The sequence below is a fragment of the Nannobrachium achirus genome (genome assembly GCF_963921795.1).
Source record: "Nannobrachium achirus genome assembly, chromosome: 20".
In the NCBI taxonomy this organism is placed as follows: domain Eukaryota; kingdom Metazoa; phylum Chordata; class Actinopteri; order Myctophiformes; family Myctophidae; genus Nannobrachium; species Nannobrachium achirus.
In genome coordinates this window covers 51,257,679-51,270,532 of record NC_137827.1, presented here as the reverse complement: position 1 = coordinate 51,270,532, position 12,854 = coordinate 51,257,679, and the positions used below count along the sequence as shown (strand labels likewise).

At 42.2% G+C, this 12,854-nt stretch overlaps 2 protein-coding genes across 2 annotated transcripts in view; one reads left to right on the top strand and one right to left on the bottom strand.

Moving 5' to 3' along the window:
* Positions 1–2,478: 2,478 nt before the first annotated feature.
* The window catches only part of brf1a (BRF1 general transcription factor IIIB subunit a), a gene marked incomplete at its 5' end in the record, with an annotated part of 148,289 nt that continues 137,913 nt past the window's right edge, over positions 2,479–12,854 (top strand). Inside the window, 2 exons of the mRNA XM_080751130.1 lie at positions 2,479–2,656; positions 9,690–9,770. Coding sequence (XP_080607256.1) covers positions 2,479–2,656; positions 9,690–9,770 — 259 coding nt within the window. The remainder of the gene's footprint in view (positions 2,657–9,689; positions 9,771–12,854) is intronic.
* Positions 7,687–8,040, bottom strand: LOC308305869 (DNA-directed RNA polymerases I, II, and III subunit RPABC1-like; the record flags this gene model as incomplete). The annotated part of the gene is made up of 1 exon (XM_080750759.1): positions 7,687–8,040. One exon carries the CDS (start codon positions 8,038–8,040, stop codon positions 7,687–7,689), a length of 354 nt encoding a protein of 117 aa, XP_080606885.1.

The window sequence follows — 12,854 nt, the reverse complement described above, 5'->3', positions numbered from 1 at the left end:
TTAGCTGGTTGTTTCATTCAGACACGGCCAGTGTCAATCAGTGTGGATTCATTCAAATAACTGTAACCGGCTAGTAGTTACACAGAATTCGGTTACCCATATATTTATGTGACCCTAGAGGTCGCAGTTGTGCCATTTCTGTCAAGTCGATACAAGGCATTTCATCAGATCATTGATTGACATTTGTTTCTGTATTCGTTAAATCGGTATACTTCTTAAATAGGCATACTACTCGTCCTAGCAAGTTGAATTGGTTCATATAAATTAAATAAAGTCGTCGTTTTAACTGGGAAATTTCATTTAAACACGAAACCAGATTTCAAATGACGTTGCAAGGCAGTTGAACAACAGCGACCTCTAGAGAAACGGGCTGGTGTCTTGGTGTCTATTTGGTGGGTCACCAATTCCGATGTAACACTGCCTGGGCTGTAGCTTTAGCTTCATCATCTTGCCGGGTCAGCTATCAGCCGTGGCGTGCATGTGTGGGTGTCCAACTCTCCATGTGTAACAACAACTAACAACAACCCCAAACTAACAGGTTTGCTGCTTTATATTTTCTTTCCCCCGTAACCTTTTAGTTCAGTTTACACCTCACCAGACCAGTCAGGGACTTCATGTTGTCCACAAGACGCAGTGTTTGAGTGTTGTGTTAAAATGCTGGTAAAATGTACAGAGTAGTCTAGTGGGCTTATTCTGTGCCGGTGGGCTGCAGAGCGATGCCACGTAGCTTAGCCAGCTAATGTAGAAGAGTAGTAGCCGGCAGATGTGTGGTGTAACCGTTGCCATTGGCAATCTGAGCCCAGAGTGATAGCATTGGACTCCAGTTTAATTTGTACACATAGAGGAATATTATCAGAAAGAATAATGTCAAATCTTGCAATAAATTCTTTACCAATACATTTCTTCACCAATGTGTTTGTAAAGTTATACACATCTCTCAAAGATTGAAATTCATTTTCCCTACTAAGGGAATCTGTGACAGCTGAGCTGCTGAAAGTTGGGGGTACAAAAATAATAATCTGCTTGTGGCATCATGTGAGGGGTCAAACTAGGGGTTTTTCATTGCAAGCATTTCTTTTGCACGAAAAAACACTGGACTAAGAATTTGTGATGACATGGCCACTTTTCCATGTCATCACAAATATTTTTTGTGTGGTGGGGCCGTTTTTAAGCCCAAGGTTTCGTGCAATACAAATGGAATGGATTCAGAATCATGAAAAAACCCTCACAAACCCAACCCAAACTTTGTCCCTGTTTTACCCCACCTTTCTTCAGCTGTCACAGACAGCTGCAAGGTGTGTTTCTAGACACCTTTACAAACACATTGGTGGGAAAAAGGGGGGGGGGGGGGGGGGAAGAAAAAACATTGGTGAAGAAATGTTTTGGGAAGGAATTTATTCTAAGTTTTTTAAATATCCCCTGACTGTCTGAGTTTGTAACTGCAAAATCATAGGTAGCTTGAACCTTTTTTCCCCACCCATTAATTTTACACCTGCAAACTTGTCAAGTGACAAAGTGAAAAATTATTTGACCGCTACAATACTCTAAAATAAATCTACATGGTTGATGAGACCATTGAGCTACTTCAAGAAGTTAAGTATTGATGATGCATATTGGCGAAGCAATTATTTCTGTCAGTCATTAATCGTGCCATCAGTGTGTTGTACATCTGTTCACACACAGGACGTCATGTGACATTCTTACATTCATTTACATATTTTACATATGCATTCACATACAGTAGTATCAGACTTCGAGTCTGAATAATGAATGCCGCGTGAGGATACTTTCACCTTTTGCAACTTATGCAGATTGCAGATGATGCATATTAATGGTTCAGAATTTATTTGGATCACCCAACCGCAAAGCAAATAGGGAGAACTATTATCTCCCATCATAAAATGCAACCACAAACTTCCGGAAGAAAACATTAAAGAATCATATGCCTGAATTGCGCGCTTCCCCCCATGATAAGATTGAGCCTCAATGTTAATTAAGTTTCACAGGAGATCTAAAATTGCATAATGAGGGCCCATGTCAGATCTAAGGCTGAGTGATGTGAAAACATAATGTCACTATATTTTTGACCAAATAGGGTTAGGGTGTTGGTATTGTGATGATATGGTATTGTTGTGACGATATACATTTTAGTTTTATCGTTTCATAAAAAGTTAATTTGGCAAAAGCAGGTGTTGTATTGCTTTCTGAGCTTGTAGATCGTCTATTTCTGCTGTTGTTTTAAAGCTTTTGGACGATTTTAGAAAGTATAAAATATGGCTTGCGTGATTTAAAAAACGGTAAAAGACGACACATATACCATATCACACGGGATGTTACGATATCCAAAATCTACAAGCTTGTATATCTGCTACTTTTCAGTAGTTAAAGAATCAAATCATTCTGGGTCTAAATGGGTTCATGTTTCTCCCCCAGGCTCTGCGGTGTGACTGAGCGTCAGCGGCTGTCCAAGGCATCACCATGAAGTGTAAGAACTGTGGGAGTTCGGACGTGGACGTGGACCAGTCCAGGGGCGATGCCGTCTGCATGGGCTGCGGCTCCGTCCTGGAGGACAACATCATCGTCTCCGAGGTCCAGTTCATGGAGTCCAGTGGAGGCGGGGCATCGCAGGCCGTGGGACAGTTTGTCGGAAGAGACGGTGAGCGAGTGACGGACGGTTATCGATTATTATCGGCTACAACAGTGGTTCTCAACCAGTGGTCCGGGGACCGCCAGTGGTCTTTGAGGGGGTTCCAGGTGGTCCCCAGCTAAATTATGAGTTGGTATACTCCGGTCCATTTGGTTTCCTTTTCACGCTCTCAAGAGTTAAATCATTGTTAAACACCTGCATTGCTTAATTCACAAGAAGTCTACACAATTGAAGAATGTAGTAGAATTGTTATTTTGATCAACGGTTGCTTGTTCATCTCTCCTGTGGAACCAACATCAATACAGCATGGAATTCAAAATCTCATCCAACACTAACAATATTCTAAGTTTTGGGTCTGAGAGGCTAAAACTAAAACTGGTGGTCCATGGCTCAAATTCCGAATAAATAATGGACCTTGATATGAAAGAGGTTGAAAACCACTGGGCTGCATGCTTTTATGGTATTTGTGATTGTAAGGGTAGACTGTTATCAGTGGATGGAGAGATTGAGACAACAACGCGGAGATACTGTACATGCCGAGCAGTCCAGCCTATGGGTCTGGTTGGTATAGCAAGGGTTCCTTGGCTGGCTCCTGACATTGTCCTTACCACAATATAAAAATACTAAGCTCTGCTGATATACTGTAAGTCTAGTGTTCAAAGGTTTACTTGAGAAGTAAGTACACATGCAGAAGGCCCTTTTCACAATCATATTGATTGTAATTACTGTTGCATAAATGGTTTTGTTTAAAGTTGGGGATGATTTTTATTACTTTATACTGCTGCTGGGTAGCTTAACCTCTCAATTAATTTGTTTTGTATTAATAATTTTAATCTACTGAGAAGCTAGTAATAACTAAATAATTGTAGTTCAGTAAAAGTACTCAAAGTGGCTCAAAATAGTACTTGAGTTGAGTAAATATACTTGTGGTGCTGACCACATAAATATAACATCCTGGCTTAGAACCCAGGTCAAAACGTATGACGCGTCTCATGTCTTTTCTGACTCTTGAGTCTTAATGTATATAGCATAAAGACATTGTGTTCAACATGAGGTCTAACACCCATAATAAAGTGTATTAAAATGCTCCAAGGATGACAAAAGCCAACAGATTTATTTTGGTTGTGGTCCATTTGGTAACAAATTGCTTGGACAGAATGCTGGCAGAATGCTGGCAGACTGCCTCGACTCAGTTATTAAAACAGAAACTCTGAACTCAGAGAATGAACATGTATGTAATGGCTCTCTGAAGCATACTAAATCGTCCATGAAGGAGATGAGCTGATGCTCTTATTAATTGCACAACTCAGGTTTGTGCCTTGAAGGCACTTTTTCTCCATTCATAACATTTACCTTATACTAGGGTCTTTTTTTTGTTAATAGTATTTCTTCAGTAATGGGTTATACAGTTGAAAGCAATATCAGTAAGGGTGTACAGTGGAAAGCAATATGAAAGAGACAGAGAACATAATATGTTAAAGACTAAAGCTTAATTTATACTCATACATCATACGACGTGTTATTCGCAGACAGGGGCCAATCTACAACATGCAATGCTTTGTGAGATTGTAGATCTTCTCATTGTCATGAGGAGTATACATTGGATTTAACCACTTGAACCCTAGTGTCCCTATTCTGGGGCGAATATTCGGCTAAAATAGCAGATCTACAAACATACTAACCGACACAATGCGTTGTGACGTTGTGACTGTATGTTGTGTTGCTTTGGGAAGCGTTGTGAGCTTTAAGATCCATTTTTGGCAAAGGTTTGGGGTAGAGGGAAATAATAGCGGACCTATAATAGAGCCCTGGGGCCCCCTGGCCAACTAAGTAAGTGGTTATGGGAGTGAGAAAGAAAATGACACAACAAACAAAGATCACAAACCAGTGTCCAACATGTGACATTTCAAGCTTATAGCGTAAACAACTGCAGTGCTTTTTGCTAATATGCACGTGCACAACACGGGTATCTGCCCCCAAAGCCACTTATCTCTATTCACAACATAGACTTCATGATTAGCTCCGACCTTCAGACTGACACGTTCATTTCGCTGAGCATGAACAAGACATTGACCAGAGAGGGCCTGAGAGGGCCTTTGTGGTTGAAGATTCTCTGTCCTGCCACTAGAGGGCAGTGTTAACTATGATGTACATGATGGCTCCCACCTGAATTTCTGTCTGCAATGTGGTCAGTTGTCTATCATAACCCAAAATAAAGAGCAATAGTAATCATTCAGGTTTTTTTTTATGATCCTAAGGTCATCAAAAAAACACGTTAAAAGATTCCCATTATATTCTTAGTGGATCAAGGTAAATTCAGGGGGTTCAAGTTTGGGTCCCTTCACTTACTATACAGAAAAAAAAGACCCCCCCAAAAATCTTCTTTGAGTTGCATGTGAGGGATCTAAGTAGGGTTTTTTTCATGATCCTGAATCCATTGCAAGCATTTGTTTTGCACAAAAAACAATCCTAGGGCTAAAAATGGACCCACAACATTATGGTTGATGAGTCACTTTTCTGGGGTCAGCTCAGTTTTGTGGGGTCCGTTTTTAGCCTGAGGAATGTTCTTTCGTGCAAAACAAATGCTTGCAATGGAACCAAAACTTGAACCCCCTGAATTCACCTTGATCCACTAAGAATATGGGAAACTTTTAACATGTTTTTGGGATGACCCTAAGGATCATAACTATCATTACTATTGCAATTTATTTTGGGTCAAACCTCAGATTGACTGGCCTATCCATATTTGGGCAAGATTTCAATCCAGTTCGACTGCCATTATAACTAGACTGCAGTCTGTCGAGGTGCCAACTTGTGCGTTGTGCACTCGTGGCCATGTATGGCCCACTTGTTCGCTTGTTATTTATTTCAGGTCTTGGTGATGCCGCCAAGAATGCTGGTCCCTCAATAGCTGTTGATGGTGACGTCACCAGGATTCCTGATTGGCTACGGGCATAAACACATCAAGCAATACTTCCTTCACCTACTAGTTAGCAGTGTACACAATATATTTGACACTAGTCCAACGGTTTGTGAGATGGACAAACAAACACCCAGGCTCACAGACAGACCCTCTTCTAGACAGCTCACCTTCTATAGAGCCACAGAAAAGGTGACGGAGCCAGCGAACTGTTATTCTTTTCTTTCTTTCTTTCTCTCCCCAAAGGCCCTTGAACATAGAATAAACAATGATTATTGTGTTGATGGTTAGCTTACATTTCTTCATATCACATTCACTCTTGAAACTTTCACCAGCAAAAAAATAAATTAAGAAACCACAATTTCTTACATATTCTGTGAATGAACTCTCACAGTTACTATGAAAACCTCCACCGGCTGTCTGTCAGTCCCTCCGTCAGTCAGTCTGTCTGTCTGTCCGTCACGTCACACTTTTGGCCTTACTCTTATCTCCGGCACCCTTGCCCCTATCCATGCCAAACTTTGCACACACACTCATTGGCTGGCAAACCACAACCTCCACCCCTGATTTCTCACATTCCCCTCTTCTAGCGCCACCATGAGATTGCTTTTTGCAGTGTGTGTACATGCGACCTGACGGTCGCTTATCTCCCGATTTGGGAGTCTTACTGGTGGTAATGTGGTTATTGTCCCAGCCCTACTGAAGACGGTGAGGGTTTTATTCTTAGGTTTCAATTAACCCATTGTAAGGATTTAATGTTTTAATACTTTTTACCTTAAAAACACCTTCTAAGCCGCGGCAGAACCCCCTGAACCCCGGTACTGCCGTGCAATCAGCGTTTTATTTATAAACATATTTTAAAAAACAAACACACCAAATGATAAACAACGCGCGCGGGTCGTTCAGTGCAAGCCAGCAGGACGTGCACACACTACGTGTTTGGGCGGCCACTTACTTAGAAGCTGCTGCTGGCTGTATTTCTGCCGTTCATTTGCATGGAGCGAGATGGGGTAATCCGCGAGAAAAAACAGCGTTCGAAAGTACATTACGTCCTCGTCGCACGCACATCGATCTAATTCCATGTATTCCACTCATTCCGAAGCCTTGATTTCGCCTGTCGTCTGGTCGAAAAATACGAGGGGATGGGCTAAACCAGGCTGCAGCACACACAGTGAAGGGGAACGTAATGGCCGCTCGTGGAGCCAGTGGCAGAGCCAGCCGATGACGTCATCACATTTCTGACGTGATCAGATTGCACAACGTCTCTTAAAGAGACAGAGCACGACCTGCGACTGTATTTTTCAAAAAATTATGATTAATTTCATAAATTACGGCGAAGTACGGGAATAGACGATTGGCTGATGGGACCCAGTAGGAAGTCCGAGGGAGTGCGGCCAGGCTTAGAAGGTGTTAAATTATGACAAGCATGACAGCTTATCCCACTTACCTTCTCAGGGAGTTTTAGCCTAAACGTTTGTCCAGAATGGGTTTGAAGCAATTCATGAAATACAGTAAATGTTCCCATTGGATGGATCTGCAAAAAATATAACATTATTGGATTATATTCATTTGTAAAGCTCAACATGTAGAGACTTGCAACTATAAAGGTAATGCAACAAATGCATTTTTAAGCATGGGTTGAAAAACGAAACAAAAAAATCATTTTTTATATAATGTTTTATATATTAAAATTGGGGAGGGCCAATGCAGCTATACCCAAATATGGAGTGTGTTGTAAAACATCCATGTGTCGTCACGGCATCATATATATTCATGGGTTGCATTTGTAGTCCTAAACCGGCCATATTGAGGACCAATACAGGTGTTTAATGTGTCTGATTGGCATAGAACCAATGTTCTACATAAATCAAAACACCTGTATTGGTCCTCAAAATGGCTGGTGTAGGACTACAAATGCAACCCATGAATAGCCATATCAGCATACTCATATACTGTATGGGCATATGCTCATGACATCAGGCCTGTCCATATATGGGCATATCAGTCAGATGGGCGGTGCGACGTAGGTGAGCGGCTTATAAACCTCTAGTTTTACAAAGGAAAACAGACAAATGAAACCAATTCTCCTTTACTATGAGAACAAATAACTTGCCATCACTCACTGTACCAGTCTGTATGTAATGTACCGGCCAGCCGTCTCGCTAGGTCTGAGGATCTTGACCACCTGTCCCCTTTTCAGGCCGTGGTAGCGAGCCACAGGGTCCACTCTCTGGATCCTAGGCAGCTGACTCTCCTTGAGCTTGTATCTGGCCAGCAGCTCCGTCACCTCCTCTTTGGTCATGACAGTGTGCTCTGGAACGAGCTCGTGCTCCGTGATGTTGATGAGCAGCTCCTCCTGCAGGAAGTGCTCCAGGATGTATTTGGGCGCCATGTCGACCAGGGCGTCTTTGGCCGACGGCGTCATGCCCGACTCGGTGACGATGATGGCGCGCGTGATGTTTTCCTCCTGCATCCTCTGGCAGTGCGTCTTGATGGTCTTGATGCCGATCTTGGGCTCCTCGGGAAAGAAGACGAACATCTGGTCAGTGGGGTCGTCGTTGTGCGCAACCAGCACGGTGAGGTCCGAGGGTCTGGGGCGACCCTCGCTAGGCTTGTCCCCGTATTGACTCTTGAATTCGTCGAGGGTCTGGTCCAGCTCGTCCTGGGTCACCAGATAGCCCCTGTCGTGGCACAGCTGCATGATTGTTTTACGGATCTTCCACAGCTTGTACGTTTCTTCTTCGTTATCTCCTATTTCCCTGAACCTCATTGAACCCCCATCCATCATCTCCTTGAACCGTGAACCCTACTGCTTGAGTGAGATGTAAACTTTGATTTAATATCTTTAAGGCTGTGTAAACAGTTGAAACCGTCTCAAGAGATGGCACAATCAATATGTACACTGCGTCCAGGTTTTAAGCCCGGTTCGATGCTCGTTGTGGTGTCACTGTGATGCCATCATTATGTCAGCCATGCCTGTAATTCCATGTGAGTCTTGCCCAAATATGGTGATCCACCAAAGACAAGATGGGATAAAACCTGCAATGGTCCCGTGGATAATACAAAGATATATTGCAAGTATGCCCTCACAGAAACAAATCTATTACTTAAACCGGCAATATATACATTATGTGAGAGAATATACTTTAACGCACCATTTTCAATAGGCAAGAATATAGTTTTTTGCTTGGGCACATGTGGATGATCACATGCATACGTACTTACACGAGTCATGAACAACAGAACAATAACAAACAGAACGGATTGACATTTGAACTCAATTGAAATGTCCATGGCTTGTTAAACACACAATGGCCAAAGATGTAAATGAGCAACAATGCCTATTGATGCTGTGAATGGTATTGTCCTTTAAATGAATTTGGACACCTTGAATGTAACCTGTAACTACGGCTGTCACGATTCTGCCATTTTACATGACGATTAATTGTCACTCAAATAATTGCGATTAACGATTTAATTGTGTATTTGTTGTTGACAAATTACATTTCTGTTTGGCTTTTAGGCTTTTATGTTGCACATGGCAATCATGACACATAACTTAAATATACAAAGAAATTATTGACATATTTGACAATTTATTCTTAAAAAAAGAACATTGATAGTGGAAATAGCCGATCTACAAGCTCACAACGCGTCGCGATGCCTTGAGAGCTTGTAGATCTGCTATTTCCACTACTTTTTGAAAGTGTTTGCAACTATATTAATGTTTCTCAACATGGAAACGATTAGGACGATTATGCAAAATAATTGCGATTACCTCAATTACCTCAACTGCGATTAGACGATTTTATGTAATTGTGACAGCCCTACCTGTAACCTTTTTTTGAGCGGTGGTAAACCGCTACTAAGAGTGGCTGTGCGTGTGTCTATAGCCTTTTTCCTCAGAGTTTTGCCATAGTAACATGTGTGTACGTAGCATCATGTTTGTCTAGTGATGTCATATGTCGTATGTCTGTAGCCTTTTTCTCCGTGTACCCTGTACATCCTAGACTCAAATCCTTGTCTGAAGACGTTATGCAAGCACGACCACCGCTCACTTCACATTGGGTGTGATTTTTTTTTTTTTTTTTTTGTTAATACCCTTCCCTTCCTTGTCCCCAGACGGTGGCAAGAATCCTACGTTTGGCGAGGGATATTACACAGGATCTGGAAGGGAGTCCAGAGCCCAGACCCTGGCCAATGGTGAGTGACCAGCAGGGGGCGCCAGTTCCCTTTGTAAAGTGTTGATATCCATGAATGTATCACAGATAGCTATGTTTGTAGAATCCATATCCACATTTCTAAAAACCCATCTGCAAAACATACAATGAGTCAAAGGTTATGTTTAGTAGCAAGTGTATATATCAATGGTAAATATTCATATTTTTGGTGGATGGATGAATGGATGGATGATTTTATTTTGTCACTGAACACAAGTGCACAACAGAGTGTACTTGATGATGGCATCAATCCAATGCAAAAGGAGCGACAATGCATGTTGTAGCAGCATAAAATAAACAAATAAACATTAAAAAGTCTGTGTGTGTGTGTGTGTGTGTGTGTGTGTGTGTGTGTGTGTGTGTGTGTGTGTGTGTGTGTGTGTGTGTGTGTGTGTGTGTGTGTGTGTGTGTGTGTGTGTGTGTGTGTGTGTGTGTGTGTGTGTGTGTGTTTTGGAGGGGTGGTGCCTCTGTGAACAGGAGGGGTGCAACAGTCTATTGTTGGGGTGGGAGGCATCCTTGATGATACTTGGGGCCTTAGACTGTCAGCGTCGTTTGTAGATACTCGATTGAGATCACAGCTTTAATCACATGGATTTACCTCAGTCTAAAAGAAGCCGGTGGTTTGTAAATCCTTTTATTCAGACTGATCTGTCGTGTGAATGTGTAATGAAACGAAGTTAACTAACCTGTTAAAAAATAAATTGTTAACTTTTAAAATGGAAATTGTCCCTTCTTTCTGTGGCATATCATGATGTTTCTTTGATTTGAAAGTTGATTAATATTGATTTTGCAAGTGATGACCACACACGTCAAGTCAATTTAATCCCCACTAATGCCAAATGAATGTCAAATTATCGAGGCAGACGCAACATGTTGCATAATTCACTGCATAAATCCCCCCCAAGTAAACCTAAATTAAGAGCAGCTCAGGTTCAGGATAAATGCAGATGATGAAACATGTTGCCAATGCCATCTACAACATGCTTTATCAAGACACAGCTGCAAACGCAGTAAAATCTAAGGTGTTGATGATAGTAAACAACAATGTTCCCTAGGGCTGTCACGATTATGACATTTTACATGACGATTAATTGTCACTCAAATAATTGCGATTAACAATTTAATTGTGTATTTGTCGTTGACAATTACATTTCTGTTTGGCTTTTAGGATTTGAAGTTGCACATGGCAGATATGACACATAACCTAAATGTACAAAGAAATTACTGACATATTTGACAAATTTATATTTAAAAAATAACATTGATAGTGGAAATAGCCAATCTACAAGCCGCGACGCGTTGTGAGCTTGTAGATCTGCTATTTCCACTACTTTTTGAAAGTGTTTGAAACTACATTAACATTTCTCAACATGGAAACGATTATGACGATTGTGCAAAATAATTGCGATTAGACGATTATGTAATAATTGTGACAGCCCTTATGTTCCCCACGCTTACAAGATTCTTTGTAACTGTGTAAAACAGGAGCTTGAAGGAGTTAACTTATTTTCTATTTTCTATCAATTACACAGCCCACGAAGCCTTGAATCCATGAGAATGTTTTTGTCGCATTCATAAGCCAATAGTTTGATGTCCGATTAAATTATTGGCTCAGGCATGCAACATCATCATCATCATCGGTTTAAAGTCCGCATTCCAGGCACCACTGGGTTGGCTTTCTTCCACCAGGTCCACGGCCACCTCATGGTCGATGCTGAGTGCTTTCGTGTCAGCCAACACGGTCATCTGCCAGGTCGTCTTAGGCCCGGCCACTGGGTCTTGTGACTCTTGTCCCCTCTATGTTAACATTACTTTCTTCACCCAGTCATAATCGTCCTTCCTCACTTGTCCATGTCCGTACCATCGCAGTCTGCCTCTCCTCACCACATCCGCAATAGCCTCCACTCCCATCTTCTGTCTCAGCTCTGCACTGGTCTTTCTGTCCCTCAGTGACACCCCCACACATCCATCTAATCATCCTCATCTCTGCTCTGTTCAGCTTGTCTTCATGCTCCACCTTCAGGGCCCATGTCTCACTTCCATACGTCATGCCTCTTCTGACGAAGGCCGACAAAAACAAAAAATCTCCACAAATCCAAGAAGAAGAAGTAGAAAATACGTCATTCTTGGGTGAACTACTCCTTTAATGCTTGTGTGGCCTATATTTCCTATTGTAATGACATTGTGATATCGTTTGAGAGAATGACATTGGTCATCAATGAGCGAGACTCGAACCCAAAACCTTTGTCATGACGTAATGGCCATGTGGTGCAGTCCATCCAACCATTAGTTTTTAAAGGGAGCTGGTAGTACATTCCTGTTGGTATTGTCTTTGAGACAGACAGCTGGAGAGTTGCGGCTGATCAGGGGACAAAGCGTATGGGGGTTCAACCCCAGGCCTGCAGGGGTACATGTGGATGCGGAAGTGAGTGTCTGTCTTAACCACACCATTCATTGGGTACACCCAATGATGGCTTTTGAGTCAAAGTCTGTTTATTGTAGCTTGAGGGGAGTCAAAGCACATCATTTAGTTGACTCACTGTGTGTGTGTGTGTGTGTGTGTGTGTGTGTGCATGGGTGGCCGTGTATCCCTTCATACTGCGCAGCAGACACTGACTAATGGGATAAAAGGTGTGTGCGTGTGTTAGAGTGCTTATACAATACTATTCTTGAGTGTGTCGACTGCGTTGTTGGGGAAATAGTTTCACCATGCTGTGTGTCTGACTGTGTCTGTTATTGTTGTCTACCATACTGTGTGTGTGTGTGTGTTTTACGGTGTGTGTGTGTGTGTGTGTGTGTGTGTGTGTGTGTGTGTGTGTGTGTGTGTGTGTGTGTGTGTGTGTGTGTGTGTGTGTGTGTGTGTGTGTGTGTGTGTGTGTGTGTGTGTGTGTGTGTGTGTGTGTGTGTGTGTGTGTGTGTGTGTGTGTGTGTGTGTGTGTGTGTGTGTGTGTGTGTGTGTGTGCGTGCGTGCGTGCGTGCGTGTATCTGTGTGTGATTTCACAGTTCCGCTGTGTATTTTCTGTGGAGATGCCCAGCTGTTTTAGGGTTGATGCATAAGGAGGAGAGG